The sequence below is a fragment of the Oncorhynchus keta genome, chromosome 24 (genome assembly GCF_023373465.1).
Source record: "Oncorhynchus keta strain PuntledgeMale-10-30-2019 chromosome 24, Oket_V2, whole genome shotgun sequence".
Classification (NCBI taxonomy): domain Eukaryota; kingdom Metazoa; phylum Chordata; class Actinopteri; order Salmoniformes; family Salmonidae; genus Oncorhynchus; species Oncorhynchus keta.
The window spans coordinates 15679895-15697574 of NC_068444.1; the positions used below are offsets into that span (position 1 = coordinate 15679895).

Genomic DNA, 17680 nt, shown 5'->3' on the forward strand with positions numbered 1-17680 from the left:
AAATGAAAGCTATCCCTCTCTAGGTACAGAGGCTCAATCAAAAAGGGTCAACTAATCAACACATGCTGTTTAAAAGCTCAAATCCCTTTAGACTGACTTACAGACAGGGGTTAAGAGTGTTAGCAATGTAAAACCATTATACAGTCCCTCCAGGATTTTGCTGGGATTTTCTGTGATATTTGTGAGCAAAAATACTTGATTTTGCTGTGGCAATTCTGACATTTTGCACGGCAATACGTGATGATCTTGTCCAATTTGAAAATGCACTGACAAGGGAAAAAGTTTGTTGATATGCAACTTGATCTAACCATATTATGCGGTAAATGTACAGTGATTGGTTGAAATTGCGAGACCTGTTCTTATACTGCATTGATGGGTCAGTTTTATGCGATAATATTGCAATGATTTGACTGTTTATGCAGAAATAAAGCAGGGATAGGTCAAAATTGCAAACCCTCGCATAATATATGGGAAATGGTTGGTTTTGCAAAATAATTTGCGATCGCAGAATAGCAGAATCCTGGAGGGACTAACTATAGATCCAAGGCTTCATTTGTAGTTCCTCTCCTGATTTGTTCTGCAGTCTCCTGTTGTTGTATATCCTTCTAAACTAGCTCTAGTGTTTGTTCAGTTTTCGACCCAGTAGGGTCTAGACTAGAGACAATGAGCTGTTTGCTTTGCTTCAGCTGTGTCTTGGTGCACAAAACCCTCTCTATTGTTTATGTGAATGCCGGAGTAACTTCTTAATGACATACAATCAGATTCATAAAAGCTCCAAATCTCTTAACGGTAGGAGCTCAGGTGGATTTTCACTCATGAGTCTCACACTCCCCCCGCTAGATCTGACACTTGATGGAATAAGGGAAAAAAACAGGTGAAAATTAGTTTTAAAAATTAGAAGCAAGCGAATCTTGCTTGTTTCCTTGAAAATAGCTTATATCCTAAAATGATCAGCTTTATGCATACATCTAGAAATCTTTATTGAAAACAACATAATTCCATGTTCATCATGTCGACTATAACACTTTGGTGTGTGTCTCTCATATCCAAGTCATGTCTCCAGTGGCCGTGCTGCTGTAAGGTAGATGCTCAGTGTCTGAAGTGGCAGGGTGGAGGCATAGAGATGATGTGGCAGCAACTACACAGCCACCTGTCTGAGTTTTTGTCTCCTCAGAGACGCATGGGCATGAAGGAGAGAGAGAGAAAGGAGGGTGGGGTGAAAGGACGAGTGAGTGGCAGTTGTCACCGCCCAAGCTCTCACAACTGTCAATAAACTGCTAGAAAGTTCAGCCGTGGTCTTTAAAAAAACCAATACTTCCTTCTTGTGCAAAGACAAAAAGGGGTCCACAAAACCTTTCGGTGAAACCAGTAAAAATTGGCTTGATATTAGCCTTGATTGATAGTGCCGATGGTAGTTAGCCTCGCAAGCCACCTGATCTCACAAGCTTACATGAATGGTTCTCTCCCACAGAGCGGTAATCAGTCTGTAATTAAGAGGCTAGATGAGGGTACCAAGACAAATCAATTAGACTTGAAGGGAGGACAACAAGAACTCAAGCTACTCTCTCTGTGATAGGCTGTTGGGAATCAGATTTTATAACCGTAGGCAAACTGAAAAGATCTTACCTTTACACGATGGTAGGACCTTGTCCCATATAGGTTTTCCATCTGAACCGATAACACATGTGATTGTGGCTGGTCCAACAACAGTATATCCAGAGTTACATTGATAGGTCACTGTGGAGGCCAGTTTGTAGTCCATGCCCACGCGACTGCCGTTCATGATATTTCCAGGGTCAAAGCATGCCTCCCTGGGTTTCTCTGTGGAGTAGAAAACATACACAAGCTTAAGATAAAGTATCATGCAGGACAATTGACCCTGAGCAGAGAGACTTTATTTCAATACAACACCAAGGAAAAGGAAAAAACATAATAATTTTTGCTGAAGCATTGCAACTTATCCATAAATGCAAAAGAAACTCAGCAGTTGAAAAGCCCAGATATATCGGGAACAGGCAGGGCATGGTATCCTGGTTTACATGGTGCATTCAAACAAATCAGATCAAATGTTATTGGTCACATACACATATTTAGCAGATGTTATTGCGGTTGCATCGAAATGCTTGAGTTCCTAGACCCAACAGTTCAGTAGTATTTAACAATTCACAACAATACACACAAATCTAAAAGTAAAAAAATTGAATTAAGAAATATATAAATGAACATTCCAGGGATTCTCGGAAGCCGCTACTGATGTTTCTCTATGGTGAACCTTCATGTAAGAAGCGGAACACAGGGAGTGTAGAGTACAAAAGAGCAAGTAGAGTTGCTCCAAGGAATCCTCAATAGAAAAGACTAGCACAGAGGGGAATGCAAGGTAAGCATCTGGGTCTGTAGGAAAAATGGGGGAGGGGGGTGGGGGGGTGAGGGCAGCCAGTGTCCTTAAGGGAACAGACACTAGGAGAAGGACAGTTGGAAAAAGCTCTGGAGGTGGTGCTTGTATACACTGCCAAACAAGATGACAGCTAACAGCCCACTTTTCTCTGCTGCCTTGTGCTTTAAGAAGCAGTGAAAGTTGGAGGGTAGCGGTGGGAGATTTTATCACTGAAATTGCTATAGTGCATCGCAATTTCATCCGCATTCCAATACCCAGAGAGGGAAAATGCTTCTCAACACACAAGGCCAAAGTATACATGCCAATGCCCTCAACCTAAAGCTACATTTTGACATGGATTTATGAATACAATTAGAAATAAAGTAGTAGAAAACATCAACAAATATATGAAGTTTATTACAGTAATAAGTATGAAAACAGAAAAGGCATTATTTTAACCTTCTCAACATTTAAATTACCTTAGTTAATGGTGCATGGATGGGAGAAAAATATGAATATAGGAGAATGATTTACAGAAAAAATTAGCGTAGATTATATTTTCAATTAGAGAGAGAAGGAACATTTGAGTGCTTTTAGCCTTGGGAGATGACAAATCTCACTGAGTTCCCATGGAAGGTAATTAACTGTTTTTATTGACAAAAGCACAGTTAAATACAGGACCAAGAAAACAAAACGACAAATTATGCCATTGATTGGTTTGAATAAATCTTCCAGGAAGAACGAGACGTTGAAGTGGCAAAATACTATACACATCTGTGTTCATGTGTTTTGTGACTTTCATTGATTTTCTGTAACAAATCAAACCAATTATCCAGTTGATCTACAGTAGTTCTATCATCAATGCCTTTAATCAAAAAGCATTTCATAAAAAGAAGTAGGTTGGAATACAAAATAAGGACATCTAGCTGACAGGAAGAACAACATGCAATAAGGATTATAAAAACACTTTGTCTATAGAATGTACTCTCCAGTTCCTGGAAATCTTTCATCTTACAAATCTATATCTGTTGAAAGCATTTTTTTATAGAGACATAAACCTTACGATATGGCCAATGCTATACACTTTCATAGAAACCTAGGGTCACCTCCTGTGAGACTAACATGTTGACAACTTGCCTTTGAATTCAATGGCAAAGCCAGACATCCCGAGGGAAGCGTCACTCCTGAAAGCGAGGAAGAGGCTGTTGCCACTGCTCTCGATGCGCTCCGGGGCCTGGTTTCCCTGCAGGCTGCTGATCAATGGGCCGTTGGAGTTATCCCCCTCATAGATGTGCAGGAAGTCATAGCTGGGCTCCATGTTGAAACTGGAAGTATGCAATAGAAAACAATGTTTATTAAAGACTGATGCCTGATTCACAGGTTGGCATATATTGGGATGATTCATGTGCTGGAGGCAGCTCTGCAGTGTTTCACTAGTTGGCCACCAAGTCATAAAATCTGATTGTAAACCTAACCCTAACCTTAACCACACTGCTAACCTTATGCCTAACCCTAAGAATATTTTTGTTTTCATAACTTCTTATGATATATAGCCAATTTTGACTTTGCCACTGGCCCATCTAGTGAAAATCCAGGACAAGATTTATCCCAAATAACATCAATCTGAGCCTGAATTACACCGTTGGGCCAACCAGAACCATACTCTGTTGGATCGGATGTTCCCATTCACATTTATCTTCCCAGCAACTATGGCAAGGCCAGGCCAGTTCAGCTCGCCTTGGCCCTACATTGTGAAGCAGGCATGTGGGGGCCTGTTTGTACAGTTTGTACAGTCTGTAACTGCCATTAGAGGGATGGTGAGCAAGTAATGTTCTGATGAATCTGAGATCAACTGATAAGAGTTCTTTGGGATTATACTCATTTGAGCCTATGTAATTCCTGTGGGTTGTGGTGCTTTGTAATTCGAGGAACTATAGTACATTTCATCAAAGCTATTCCATCTATAAGTATCATCTAGGTATATGGCGTAATACAGTAACACACATTGATTTGGATAATATTTGAACAAAGGCAAACTATTTCACCTCAAACACAGATGTGTTTGATGTTTGTTTACAGTAATTACCAAACTGACAATGACAGAGTGGATACACTCCTTCCATCTGCTCTTTGACCTTGCTCCTTATTACCGTCGGTGCCTCGCAGCATAGCAGGAGTGACATACCTTTTGAAAATTAGGGCTATAACAAAGTCAGGGTTGACTTTAATTCTCCAGTCACATTCCTTTCCTGGTGGGTACGGCTGTGGATAGTTGGGTGATAGAATCACCCCAGCAGGGCCTGTCACGTTGCCGCCGCAGGTAGCTATCACATCAAGGAGAGTGAGGGCAACACACAGGTTTTAATACGACTTGTCTCCATCACATTAACTGTTTATGTTGATTGAAGTGACAAAACAGGCCACCATGCACAGACGTTCAGTGACAAACAGTAGCCATGGAATTCCTCCCTGCCACTGTCATTCAGAAAGGTTATTCACATCTTTGCTTCTTTATTTTTGCCGTTGTGTGAGACTTGTTTGGATGTCAATTCAAGCGTGAGCCAAGCAAAATAAGACTCCATTTGAGTTTCAATCCTGTCAATCATGTACTTGATTGGGAGGGTTTGTAAGAGCAACATTTTTCTAATCTTAGTAATCTTCCACCATTACAAATGATTCTGGCTATAAATGGCCTTCCATCAAACAATTATTAGTGGTGTGGTAAACATACCAAACGACTAGAAGTGACAAAGCACGCTGTCTGACAAAAGGACTGGTTGACAATGGCTGAAAATGCCAATTACATTTCAGTTACTGATGAATCATTTTTCACAGGGGGATTCACACTCTACTGAGACATGGTTTACATTCCTAATGTTACATTTCATTCATTCTAATAATAACCATGTCACTCATTCAACATAAAGTAATTAAGCAGACACAAATGAGTGGTGGTTCATAAAACACTGTTTACATGGATTTTCAGATACCACAAATCCTTCAATGAAAACAATGCAGCGGCCTAGCATACACATCCCAAATCACCTTCTTGCAGCAGGATTATTCTAAAGGGAACATCTACCTATTCTACAAACCCTTTGCTGACATCAAGCCAAGAAGAGAAATAACAGTGAAGTCATTTCTCCATTACTGTGGAAGTCAAAGCAACATACCTATACAGGTTGGAGGGTCTGGCTGCCAGTAGAACCTGTTGTTGAGCTGTACACAGGTGATCTTGTCCAGGCCCTGGACCTGGTAACCTGGGTCACACTGGAAGGTGATGGTGTCCCCGGGCTCCCGACTATCCCCGTAACGCGTCCCATTCTGGGGTGTCCCAGGGTCATTACAGGTCATGGCAGTAGTAGCTGAAATCACACAAATTAATCACTTATGAATATTAACATGAGACAAATGCTGACATTTTGACAACACGCATTTCATTTATACAACTAAAAAAAATATCGGACAAATGCTGATTATGATATAATATAATATTGTATTTGAAATCATTGGACTGGCAGCAAACAGAATTGTGGAGACTACTTGTCTTTGAAATAATAGTTCCAGAAAATATTTGCCATTTATATGCAAATGCAATGCTCCATTTCATTTATATTTGCATGAAATATTTATGGTGCAAATGTTTTTATTCGTCATAAGAGTGGTTTATACGTGGATATAAAAGACATAAAAACTAGTTCAAATCGAGGCTGAGAGAGGGAAATGTCAAGAAACATACTGTAGCCTTTGTCTGAAAAGTTACTGGTATGAATGTCATATCAGAATACTTCTGGTCTGTTGTGACAGGTAGAGTGCTACTTACTTGAGAACTGAATGGAGAAGCCTGACTTGCTGATGAAGTAATCACTGTCAAACTGGAGTGTTAGGATGTTGAAGGTGCTGTGGGTGTCCTCGGGCAGAGCTGACCCACTCCATTCCTTCAGGAGGATACCACCCTCTGTTGGACCGTCCCACACTTTCAGGATGTCATGGGCCACTTCCGTGTCAAACACTATGAAGTGGAGGCTAAATAGAAAGAGAGAGAATTATTAATTATACACTATGCAGCTCTTCAAGAATTAGAACCTTGTATACTATAGTCTGGCATTACCATTGGTTCACATTTGTGACAAACACCTACACAACAATACCCCATAAATCAACTGACCAAGGGTAGTTACCAACTTGTAATACAAAATTATCATTGGAGTTCTAGCGAATCAGTCCTCAAGTAATGCCTCAGACCAAGGAAACATCTAGATCAGAACGGACTTGATCGCCAAAGGAATGTTTCAATTATTTTCAGCGGCAAAGTAGAGAGAGGATGAATTCTTTAAAAGTCCAATAGCCAGCGATGTCAATTGTATCTCTCCCCCTCCTTGATCCTTAGATTGCTTGAATTGAATTGGCATATCTGATTTCTATGGCATTTCTAGCGGGCATAATTGGTTTATCTTTGGAGGTTATTGTTTGGTTTTGAAGAAGCCAGTAATGGACCTAAAGGAATATATGCTAATGGTAAGGAAGCCCTAGCAGTGGGGGTGAAATGCAATCAGCAATGGCACATTTAATCACAAATCATTTTCCAAATGTGCAGCAGAACAATTGCTCCGCTATACTAGACACGCCTCGCAATAAACTAGCTGATTTCACTTCAAATTTAAATGGAGTCAAGAAAAATTGGGCTATTGTGTATCTAATGGCATATTCCAAGGGGTGTGTCCCTATTGTGAGATACTGTACCTAATGGTTTTGCCTGTGTCCGCTTCAATGGACCAGGTACAGTGGAGGTTGTTGTCGTAGGGTGCAGGGTAACCCGGGGAGAGTATCCGTCCAGATATTGCACCTGCAATGTGGCCTCCGCATTCAGCTAGATGAGGAAACCGAAACGTGTATTTTACCATAGTCATCAGCAGCCCTAGTGTTCAGTGTAAATATGTTAAGGGCAGGCTCATATCATCACAATAGAAAGTCAATTAAATAAGCTACCCTGATCTTTTGAGGTGTCTTAATCCTGATGAACCTCAGGCTGGCTTCTCTCTCTGGCATCAACCAGACCAATTCATAAACATCCCATAATACATTGCATAATCACACTTGAAAGAATCTAATATGTTCTCTAGCTTCTCCACATACGTATGTGTTTTATTTTATTCACTGCTGACGACAGAAAAAGAAAAGAGGATATCCCTATTATGTCACTTCGTTCAAAGGAAAGAAAAAATACAATGACAGCCTAGGGCAATGTCATCCATTTTCCATGCTACTTTTCTGCAGTATAGAAATGTGTCTGAACCGAGCTGGGCTAATTAAGGAATGAGGCTGAACTGAAGAATGACACTGTAATGTATCAGTTCTCACCAGCACAGAAAGCTCAGAGTGTCCTTACTTAAATTAAGAGAGAGACACACAAGGTTTCTTCATATATAGCTTTAGGGGCAGTAATATAGCCAGCATTAGGGGATAAATGTTCATAGTTGTTAACTAGTATAATATTTCAGTATAGTATAAATGACAGTATGACTGGAGGGGATTTGACTCATAGCTAGCCTGAGAGAGCGGAACTGGCAGAGCTCGTCAGATTATGGAATCAGTAAGATATTAATAACAGTGGGACAGAATGCAGACAACACAACAAAGTCCATGTTGACTGGTAAAATAGTATAATATATTCAAAAGTATGCAGTGGATGAAAATTAAATCCTTTGATATGGGCATCTTGACCATTACTCTGATAATTGAAATGTCAACAAAATCTTCCTTAGGAATGGAAATGGTGTGTTTCGCCATAATCAAGGAATGTTCCCTGATGATACCTACTACAGTAAATACCATTTTCTTTCCAAATTCTATACTGTCTATACACACCACATATTTATATTCTGGATTCTGACACATGCTCACTATAATATATCTTCTCTGGGTTCTTAATTCTTGATTTCTTATTTAATACATATTTTTATTATTTGTATTGTATTTGTGAGACACTCTACTAGCTGCATTTGCTATAACACCTGCAGATCTGTGTATGCGACCAATAAACTCTGATTTGATTGGTCTATTTTCGGCAACTACTCACTCACCTAGACAGGAAGGCAAAGGTTTGTCCCAAACCCTACGGTCTCCACTTAGGCATGCCAGAGTGCTGCTTCCATGGAGAGTATAGCCAGGGTTACAACTGTACAACACAAAAGTGTTCGCAAAATGGCCGTCATCTTGAATCTTGTATCCGTAATTCGGAGTTCCTGGTTCTTCACACTTGACAAGGTCAAAACCTATAAATACAGATTTGACGCTTTAGCCCATTTAAACATAAAAAAAACCATGTGTCCAAAACTTGAATCAGGGAATATATATATAGGCTGTGTCTCAAGGACATAATCTACTCACTGCTGTAGGTAAGTCTGAATCCCTTGTTCGTTTCAGTGCCGTTGCTGTTGAACTCAAACCAGAGGTGATTTGAGGTACTGTTGATGATGACATTGTACATGTCAGTTTTGGAGAAATTGCCAAGAAGACGATGTGAAGTATCCTTCCCGTCATACACCTGTTGATGAAAGAACAACACTATAATGCACAGGTTTGTCAAAATGCTATTAATATTCAAGAGAATATTCAATAGCATACTGTATACTGTACAGTATGCAGCCTCTTGCAGTACTATTACAATATTTGCAGAGTGGCAGCGTAAGAGGTTTGCGTGAGTAGTTAGCATTCAATTCATCACGAAAATAGTAAAGAGCAGATGGGTAGATACATATTGTACATACATAATATGAATATATACACTACGGGAGTTGGGCTTCCAGAGGATAGTGGTCAAGACAAAGGCAGAAACATTTTAATGCGGATAACCAGTTGGGTGCCTATTCCAAATAACATACACTACCGGTCAAAAGTTTTAGAACACCTACTCATTCAAGGGTTTTTCTTTATTTTTTACTATTTTCTACATTGTAGAATAATAGTGAAGACATTACAACTATGAAATAACACATAAGGAATCATGTAGTAACCAAAAAAGTTTTAAACAAATGAAAATATATTTTATATTTGAGATTCTTCAAATAGCCACCCATTGCCATGATGACAGCTTTGCACACTCTTGCCATTCTCTCAACCTGCTTCATGAGGTAGTCACCTGGAATGCATTTCAATTAACCGGTGTGCCTTCTTAAAAGTTAATCAGATGTGTTGTGACAAGGTAGGTGGAGTACACAGATGATAGCCCTATTTGGCAAAAGTCCATATTATGGCAAGAACAGCTAAAATAAGCAAAGAGAAACGATAGTCCATCATTACTTGAAGACATGAAGGTCAGTCAATACGGAACATTTCAAGAACTTTGAAAGTTTCTACAAGTGCAGTCACGAAAACCATCCAGCGCTATGATGAAATTGGCTCTCTTGAGGACTGCCACAGGAATGGAAGACCCAGAATAACCTCTGCTGCAGAGGATAAGTTCATTAGAGTTACCAGCCTCAGAAATTGCAGCCCAAATAAATGCTTCACAGAGTCCAAGGAACAGACACATTTCAACAACAGCTGTTCAGAGGAGACTGTGTGAACCAGACCTTCATGGTCGAATTGCCGTAAATAAAAAACTAGTAAAGGACACCAATAATAAGAAGAGACTTGCTTGGGCCAGGAAACACGAGCAATGAATATTAGTCCGGTGGAAATTTGCCCTTTGGTCTGGAGTCCAAATTGGAGATTTTTGGTTCCAACAGCTGTATCTTTGTGAGCCGCTGTGTGGTTGAAGGGATGATCTCCACATCTGCGTTTCCCACCGTAAAGCATGGAGGAGGAGGTGATATCTTCTTTGGGACTGGGGGGCAGTATTGAGTAGCTTGGATGAATAAGGTGCCAAGAGTAAACTGCCTGCTACTCAGGCCCAAAAGCTAGAATATGCATATAATTAGTAGATTTGGATAGAAAACACTCTGACGTTTCTAAAACTGTTTGAATGATGTCTGTGAGTATAACAGAACTCATATGGCAGGCAAAAACCGGAGAAAAATTCCAACCAGGAAGTGGGAAATCTGAGGTTTGTAGTTTTTCAAGTGATGGCCTATCCAATATACAGGGTCTATGGGGTCATATTGCACTTCCTACGGCTTCCACTAGATGTCAACAGACTTTAGAACTTTGTTTCAGGCTTCTGATATGAAGGGGAGTGAATAAGAGCTGTTTGAACCAGGGGTCTGGCAGAATGCCATGAGCTAAGTCACGCATGCGGCCGTGAGAGCGAGTTGCGTTCCTTTTTATTTCTAATGACAAAGGAATTGTCCGGTTGGAATATTATTGAATATGATAAAAACATATGATAAAAACATCCTAAAGATTGATTATATGCATCGTTTGACATGTTTCTACAAACTGTAACGGAACTGTTTTGACTTTTCGTCTGGACTAAGTGCCTGCGCCTTGTGAATTTGGATTTGTGAACTAACACACAAAGAAAAAGGAGGTATTTGGACATAAATGATGGACTTTATCGAACAAAACAAAAGAACTGGGATTCCTGGGAGTGCATTCCGATGAAGATTATCAAAGGTAAGTGAATATTTATAATGCTATATCTGAATTTTGTGACACCTCTCCTTGGTTTGAAAATGGCTGTATGTTTTTCTGTGGCTAGGTGCTGACCTAACATAATTACATGGTGTGCTTTTACTGTAAAGTTGTTTTGAAATCTGACACAGCGGTTGCATTAAGGAGAAGTTTAGCTATAATCGTATGTATAACACTTGTATCTTAGATCAATGTTTATGATGAGTATTTCTGTAATTTGACGTGGCTCTCTGCACTTTCACAGGATGTTTGTTTGAGACAATGCATTTCTGAACATAACGCACCAATAGGTTTTTGGACATAAAGATTAACTTTATTGAACAAAACACACATTTATTGTCTAACATGGAGTCCTGGGAGTGCCATCCAGTGAAGATCATCTAAGGTTAGTGATTCACTTTAACGCTATTTCTGTCTTTTGTGACACCTTCTTTGGAAAATGGCTGTATGGTTTTCTGTGGCTAGGTGCTGACCTAACATAATCGCAAGGTGTGCTTTCGCCGTAAAGCCTTTTTGAAATCAGACACTGTGGCAGGGTTAACAAGAAGTTGATCTTTAAAATGGTGTATAATACTTGTATGTTTGAGGAATTTTAATTATAAGATTTCTGTTGTTTGAATTTGGCGCCCTGCAATTTCAGTGGCTGTTGGCGAGGTGGGACACTATCCCAGAGAAGTTATGTTGTGGGAGTGCTTTGCTGGTAACACTGTCTGTAATTTATTTAGAATTCAAGGCACACTTAACCAGCATGGCTACCACAGCATTCTGCAGCAATACGCCATCTCATCTGGTTTGGGCTTAGTGGGACTATCATTTGTTTTTCAACAGGACAATGACCCAACACATCTCCAGGCTGTGTAAGGACTATTTTACCAAGAAGGAGAGTGATGGAGTGCTGCATCAGATGACCTGGCCTCCGCAATCGCCCGAACTTAACCAAATTGAGAGGGTTTGGGATGAGTGAAGGAAAAGCAGCCAACAAATGCTCAGCATATGTGGGAATTCCTTCAAGACTGTTGGAAAAGCATTGCAGGTGAAGCTGGTAGAGAGAATGGCAAGAGTGTGCAAAGCTGTCATCAAGGCAAAGGGTGGCTATTTGAAGAATCTCAAATCTCAAATATATTTAGATTTGTTTAACACTTTTTTGGTTACTACATGATTCCCTATGTGTTCTTTCATAGTTTTGATGTCTTCCCTATTATTCTACAATGTAGAAAATAGCTAAATTAAAAAAGAACCTGAGTAGGTGGACCCTAAAAATTGTCAAAGACTCCAGCCACTCAAGTCATAGACTGTTCTCTCTGCTACCGTACGGCAAGGGGTTCCTAAGCGCCAAGTCTGGGACCATAAGGTTGCTGAACAGTTAACAAAATGGCTACCCGGACTATTTACATTAATACCCTTTATTATTTCTTTATTTATCTTAATTGTTTTGCACTGACTCTCCTGCACCTGCTCTATGCACACTCACAAGACTCTGCCCACACACTCACACACACTACTGTACACTGACACTCCAACACACACACACAATACATACGCTCACACACACACACACACACACACACACACACACACACACACACACACACACACACACACACACACACACACACACACACACACACACACACACACACACACACACACACACACACACACACACACACACACACACACACACACACATATCCTGATTTCCTAGGGGTCACTTTTACCACTACCCACATGTACTGTATTACCTCAATTACCTCAACTACCTTGTACCCCTGCACATTGACTCGGTATTGGTACTCCTTGTATATCGTCTCTTTATTGTTATTTTATTGTGTTACTATTTCCTTTTTATTGAGAAAATATTTTTCAACATTTTTTAAAACTCTGCATTGCTGAGAATGGGCTCGTAAGTAAGCATTTCACTGTAAAGTCTACACCAGTTGTATTCAGCGCATGTGACCAATAAAGTTTGATTAGATTTTCTGTTTAAAGAGATTGAACAGAATTTTAAAGGACAATCCCGCCACTTTATAACCAGTTATTATGTTGTTATGCACTACTGTAAGATTTGATACACATTTTCTCATTGGCCTCTCTATGCCTCAAGCTCTGGCATCATGTAATTTTAATGAAGGCATTAATAATTCATGATTTGACTGAGTCACTACCTCTGGTCTCTTACGGGTTACATTGGACCATAACTGCATTCAAAAACTTGATGCTGCAGTGAAAAAGTCTCACATTGAGTCCTTTATTAACTATTTGAACACCTTGCAGTGAGAAGACTATGCATTGGGATGTATTGATATGTAACATCTGCGGAGTAAATATCCAGTGTTGTGTATGAGTGATGTGAGACTCACCTTCAGGTAATCCCCCTCATGGAGCAGGAAGTTAGTGGCCGTGACACGGATGCCCTTCCCTGCCTCCGTCTCAATGCGGTAAATGCACTCATGGTTATTGTCATAATTGGATGGGTAATTGGGTGATAGCAGAACCCCCTCGCTCCCAACGGTAGTGGTTCCACATTCAGCTAGGCAGAGCGAGCGAGAGAAAGTGAGAGCGAGAGAAAATAAGCAAGAGAGAGAGAGAATATGATATTAAGACATGTCATGGCAATCTGGGTTTAAAGTCAGAAAAATTGTCTTGATTATCTTTAGAGAACTGTCATATTTCCCTACACACTAGACACTGCTCATTCCAAACAACGAGAGAGAGAGAGAGAGAGAGAGAGAGAGAGAGAGAGAGAGAGAGAGAGAGAGAGAGAGAGAGAGAGAGAGAGAGAGAGAGAGAGAGAGAGAGAGAGAGAGAGAGTAAAGACCTGTGAGAAAAGTCATATCTGTCTGTTATGAATCTGAATAGGGGCATTAAAGGAGCCGTTTAACCCTAAGAGGAGAGTTCACCACAAATGTTCAGCAGGTTGAACCCAGAATACTTCAGCAGCTGCGACCTGTTATCCACTGATGGGCCAATCAGATGTTTCCCCTGCTGGAATTTTGATGAATCTCCACAACAGAAACTTGAGGGGAATATGAATTAATGAACAGCTCTCTGCATTAAGTGTGTGTTGGTCACCAAGGCTCGGGGCTGTGCTGGGACTGGATGTCCTTGTAGTTAATATTCTGATGTTGTACCTCAGGTATAAAAGCAAATTCTGCCTGTAGACCTTGAGCCATGTGAGCTTAAACTCTAGTTCGGTTCTCGTGGGGTTATTGCCTAATTCTCTCTACTGAACTTTTTGAGAAAACACATGGCTCTTTGTAGGGGATGACAAAATGACAGCCAGATCATTTGTGGTTTCTAACTCTGCCCTGGTTTCATGCTCTGCTTATAGAAGTATGCTTAACTGGAAGCAGTTGGGTAATATTTTTGAGATTGTAAGTTAACCATTTGACAATATTCAGAAATGTAGGGAAATCAATCATTAGAAACTAGCTCATGGACTTGCATTATACTGTATGCTCAGTATAGCTCATTCTCCTGCCGTTGGCAAAGTACAGTACAAGTTATTTCAAAGTACAAGTATTCTCAGTTTGTCCAAATGAAATGAAAGCATGTGTCCACCTACCCACACACCTTGGCAGGGCTCCACTCCAGACCCTCCGGCCTCCCCCCAGGCAAGTGATCTTGTGGTCCCCCTCCAAACGATAACCCGGGAAGCAGGAAAAAATGAGCGAGTCCCCCACTCCGAACTGGAACCCAACTCGCCGACTGTAGGCTGGCACTCCTGGATCTTCACAAGGCTCTAGGCTGTACTCTGTGGAATACACCAACATGTTTCCTAACCCTCAAACTGCTAACATAATTTAACTGGGGTCATTTTGACCCAAAAAACAAACTATTTGAAAAAAAAAACAATCACATCAAAATGTCAACTTCATTTAAATAATGTTATCTGGAAAACAAATGTACCAAAACAGACTTATTTTTGCAAAAATAAAAAAGCTATAAATAAAATCCACATTAGTACTAAAATACAGATTTACAATCATTTGATTGTAGTATCATTTAGTTTTTTTTAAATGTTGAAATACATTTTTTAAAATTATATATGGCTCATTATGTGTGTGCCTTGTAACCTCTACAGCAGTGGTTCCCAAACTTTTTATAGTCCCGTACCCCTTCAAACTTTCAACCTCCAGCCGCATATCCCCTCTAGCACCAGGGTCAGCACACTCTCAAATGTTGATTTTGCCATCATTGTAAGCCTGCCACACACACACTATACGATACATTTATTAAACATAAAAATAGGTGTGAATTCTTGTCACAACCCGGCTCGTGGGAAGTGAGAAAGAACTCTTATAGGACCAGGTCACAAATAATAATATAATAACAATCAATAATTTTGCTCTTTATTTAGCCATCTTACATATAAAATTATATTTGTTCATCAAAAATTGTGAATAACTCATCACAGGTTAATGAGAAGGGTGTGCTTGAAAGGATGCACATAACTCTGCAATGTTGGGTTGTATTGGAGAGAGTCTCAGTCTTAAATAATTTTCCACCCACAGTATGTGCCTGTATTTAGTTTTCATGCTAATGAGGGCCGAGAACCCACTCTCACATAGGTATGTGGTTGAAAAGGGCATCAGTGTCTTAACAGCGCAATTTGACAAGGCATGATACTCTGAGCGCAGCCCAATCCAGAAATCTTGCAGTGGCTTCTGATTAAATTCAATTTTCATAGAACCACTGGTCGCAATTTCGATGAGGCTCTCTTATACAGATATCGGTAAGTGGACTGGAGGCAGGGCATTGAGGATGGTCTTTATTAATGCAGACAGAGAAGAGCAGAACTTCTTAATCATAGACTCAATTTTGTCCCGCACATTGAATATAGTTGCGGAGAGTCCCTGTAATCCTAGATTCAGATCATTAAGGCGAGAAAAAACTTCCCCCCCGATAGGCCAGTCGTGTGAGAAACTCGTCATCATGCAAGCGGTCAGACAAGTGAAAATTATGGTCAGTAAAGAAAACTTCAAGCTCGTCTCTCAATTTTTTAAAAACGTGTCAATACTTTGCCCCTTGATAACCAGCACACTTCTGTATGGTCGCTGCCCATATCATTGCATAGTGCAGAAAATACACAAGAGTTCAGGGGCCGTGCTTTAACAAAGTTAACCATTTTCACTGTAGTGTCCAAAACATCTTTCAAGCTGTCAGGCATTTCCCCTGGCAGCAGAGCCTCTTGGTGGATGCTGCAGTGTACCCAAGTGGCATCGGGAGCAACTGCTTGCACGTGCGTTACCATTCCACTATGTCTCCCTGTCATGGCTTTTGCACCATCAGTAGAGATGACAACAGATCTTGACCACCAAAGTTCATTTGATGTCTTCTTTAATTGACCCCCCATAAACGTAACAGACATATAGCAGGAGCTGTGCCCACCACGTCTGTTGACTCATCCAGCTGTAACGCATAGAATTCACCGGCTTGTATGCAAAGCAGTAATTGTTTCAAAACATCTCCTGCCGTGTCACTGATGCTTCGTGAAACAGTATTGTTTGATGAAGGCATTGTCTGTGTAGTTTTTTTGGCCTTTCCCCCAGCCATATTGGAGGCAGCAGGAAGAATGAAGTCCTCCACAATAGTATAGGGCTTGCCTGTCCTAGCCACTCGGTAACTCACCATATACGAAACTTCTAGCCCCTTCTTATTAATGGTATCTGTTGCTTTTATACATGTCTTACTACTCAAAAGTTGTCTTAATTCTCGCTCAAAAAACGCCAGTGTCTTGTTTTTCAAATTGGCATATTTTATTTCTAAATGTCTGCGCAAGACTGAAGGTTACATCGAATTGTGAGATAGTACTTTTGCACATATAACTGTGGCTGAGGAAAGGCACTACTCCCAATATAAGTGAACCCCAAATCAATGTAGTTCTCATCATATTTGAGCCTCTTTGATGGTCCAACATCCAGGTCTGTTTTTCAGTGCTATACCAGGTAAGGGGGCAGTAGCTCTTGGCTGCATAAGATTCACAACTGTTAGTGTCCATGCTAGCTGGGCTAACAACAAATGTAGAATTACTGATGCTAGCATTGGATGTGCTCGTGGAAGCAAAAGAACTTGTGTCGTCGACAGGTGCAGGTGTAGTACTGCTGGTAGTAGCAGTACTGCTGGTAGTAGCAGTACTGCTGGTAGTAGCAGTACTGCTGGTAGTAGCAGTACTACCAGTAGAGCTGGTATGTGTCTCTATGGACGCAGGCCTTACCTTTATTTTTTATTTTTTACCATTTATCCATTTTCAAGCAAACAGAATGAGCAGCAGCTACGTTTGGCTACATACGGACCGTTAGTGGGAATCCTGCGAGAGAGTAACGGTTAATGTGATTAGATGTTAATTATTTGATTACGCTAGCTGTATTTGACATTGTGTCGTTATTTCGATGAACACTAGATGGTTTATTTTTATTTTTGTCAGTGAAACGAGGCTACTCAGGCGAGTAAAAAACCTCACCCAAATGTATAGTGAATCACATTTTTATTTGACATATTCCCAGTTTGGGAATACCTGCTCTACAGGATCGGTCCTCCTGGCGGGACAGTTGAGATATCGTAGTCTAATGCGATTAGCATGAGGTTGTACAGTAAGTAACAAGAACATTTCTCAGGACATTTCTGATATTGGCAGAAAGCTTACATTCTTGTCAATCTAACTGCATTGCCCAATTTAAAATAGCTATCACAGTGAAAGAATACCATGCTATTGTTTAAGGAAAGTGCACA

General features: G+C 40.4%; 1 protein-coding gene across 1 annotated transcript in view; it reads right to left on the reverse strand.

The window, feature by feature from the left end:
• LOC118402753 (CUB and sushi domain-containing protein 1-like) overlaps positions 1 to 17680 on the reverse strand; it is a 439121-nt gene that overhangs the window by 94973 nt on the left and 326468 nt on the right. The window contains exons 21-30 of the mRNA XM_035800963.1: positions 14514 to 14702; positions 13309 to 13478; positions 8765 to 8921; positions 8458 to 8649; positions 7118 to 7244; positions 6198 to 6400; positions 5548 to 5739; positions 4560 to 4698; positions 3512 to 3699; positions 1627 to 1821 (exon numbers count right to left, since the gene is read on the reverse strand). Of these exons, the coding sequence (XP_035656856.1) occupies positions 1627 to 1821; positions 3512 to 3699; positions 4560 to 4698; positions 5548 to 5739; positions 6198 to 6400; positions 7118 to 7244; positions 8458 to 8649; positions 8765 to 8921; positions 13309 to 13478; positions 14514 to 14702 (1752 nt within the window). The remainder of the gene's footprint in view (positions 1 to 1626; positions 1822 to 3511; positions 3700 to 4559; positions 4699 to 5547; positions 5740 to 6197; positions 6401 to 7117; positions 7245 to 8457; positions 8650 to 8764; positions 8922 to 13308; positions 13479 to 14513; positions 14703 to 17680) is intronic.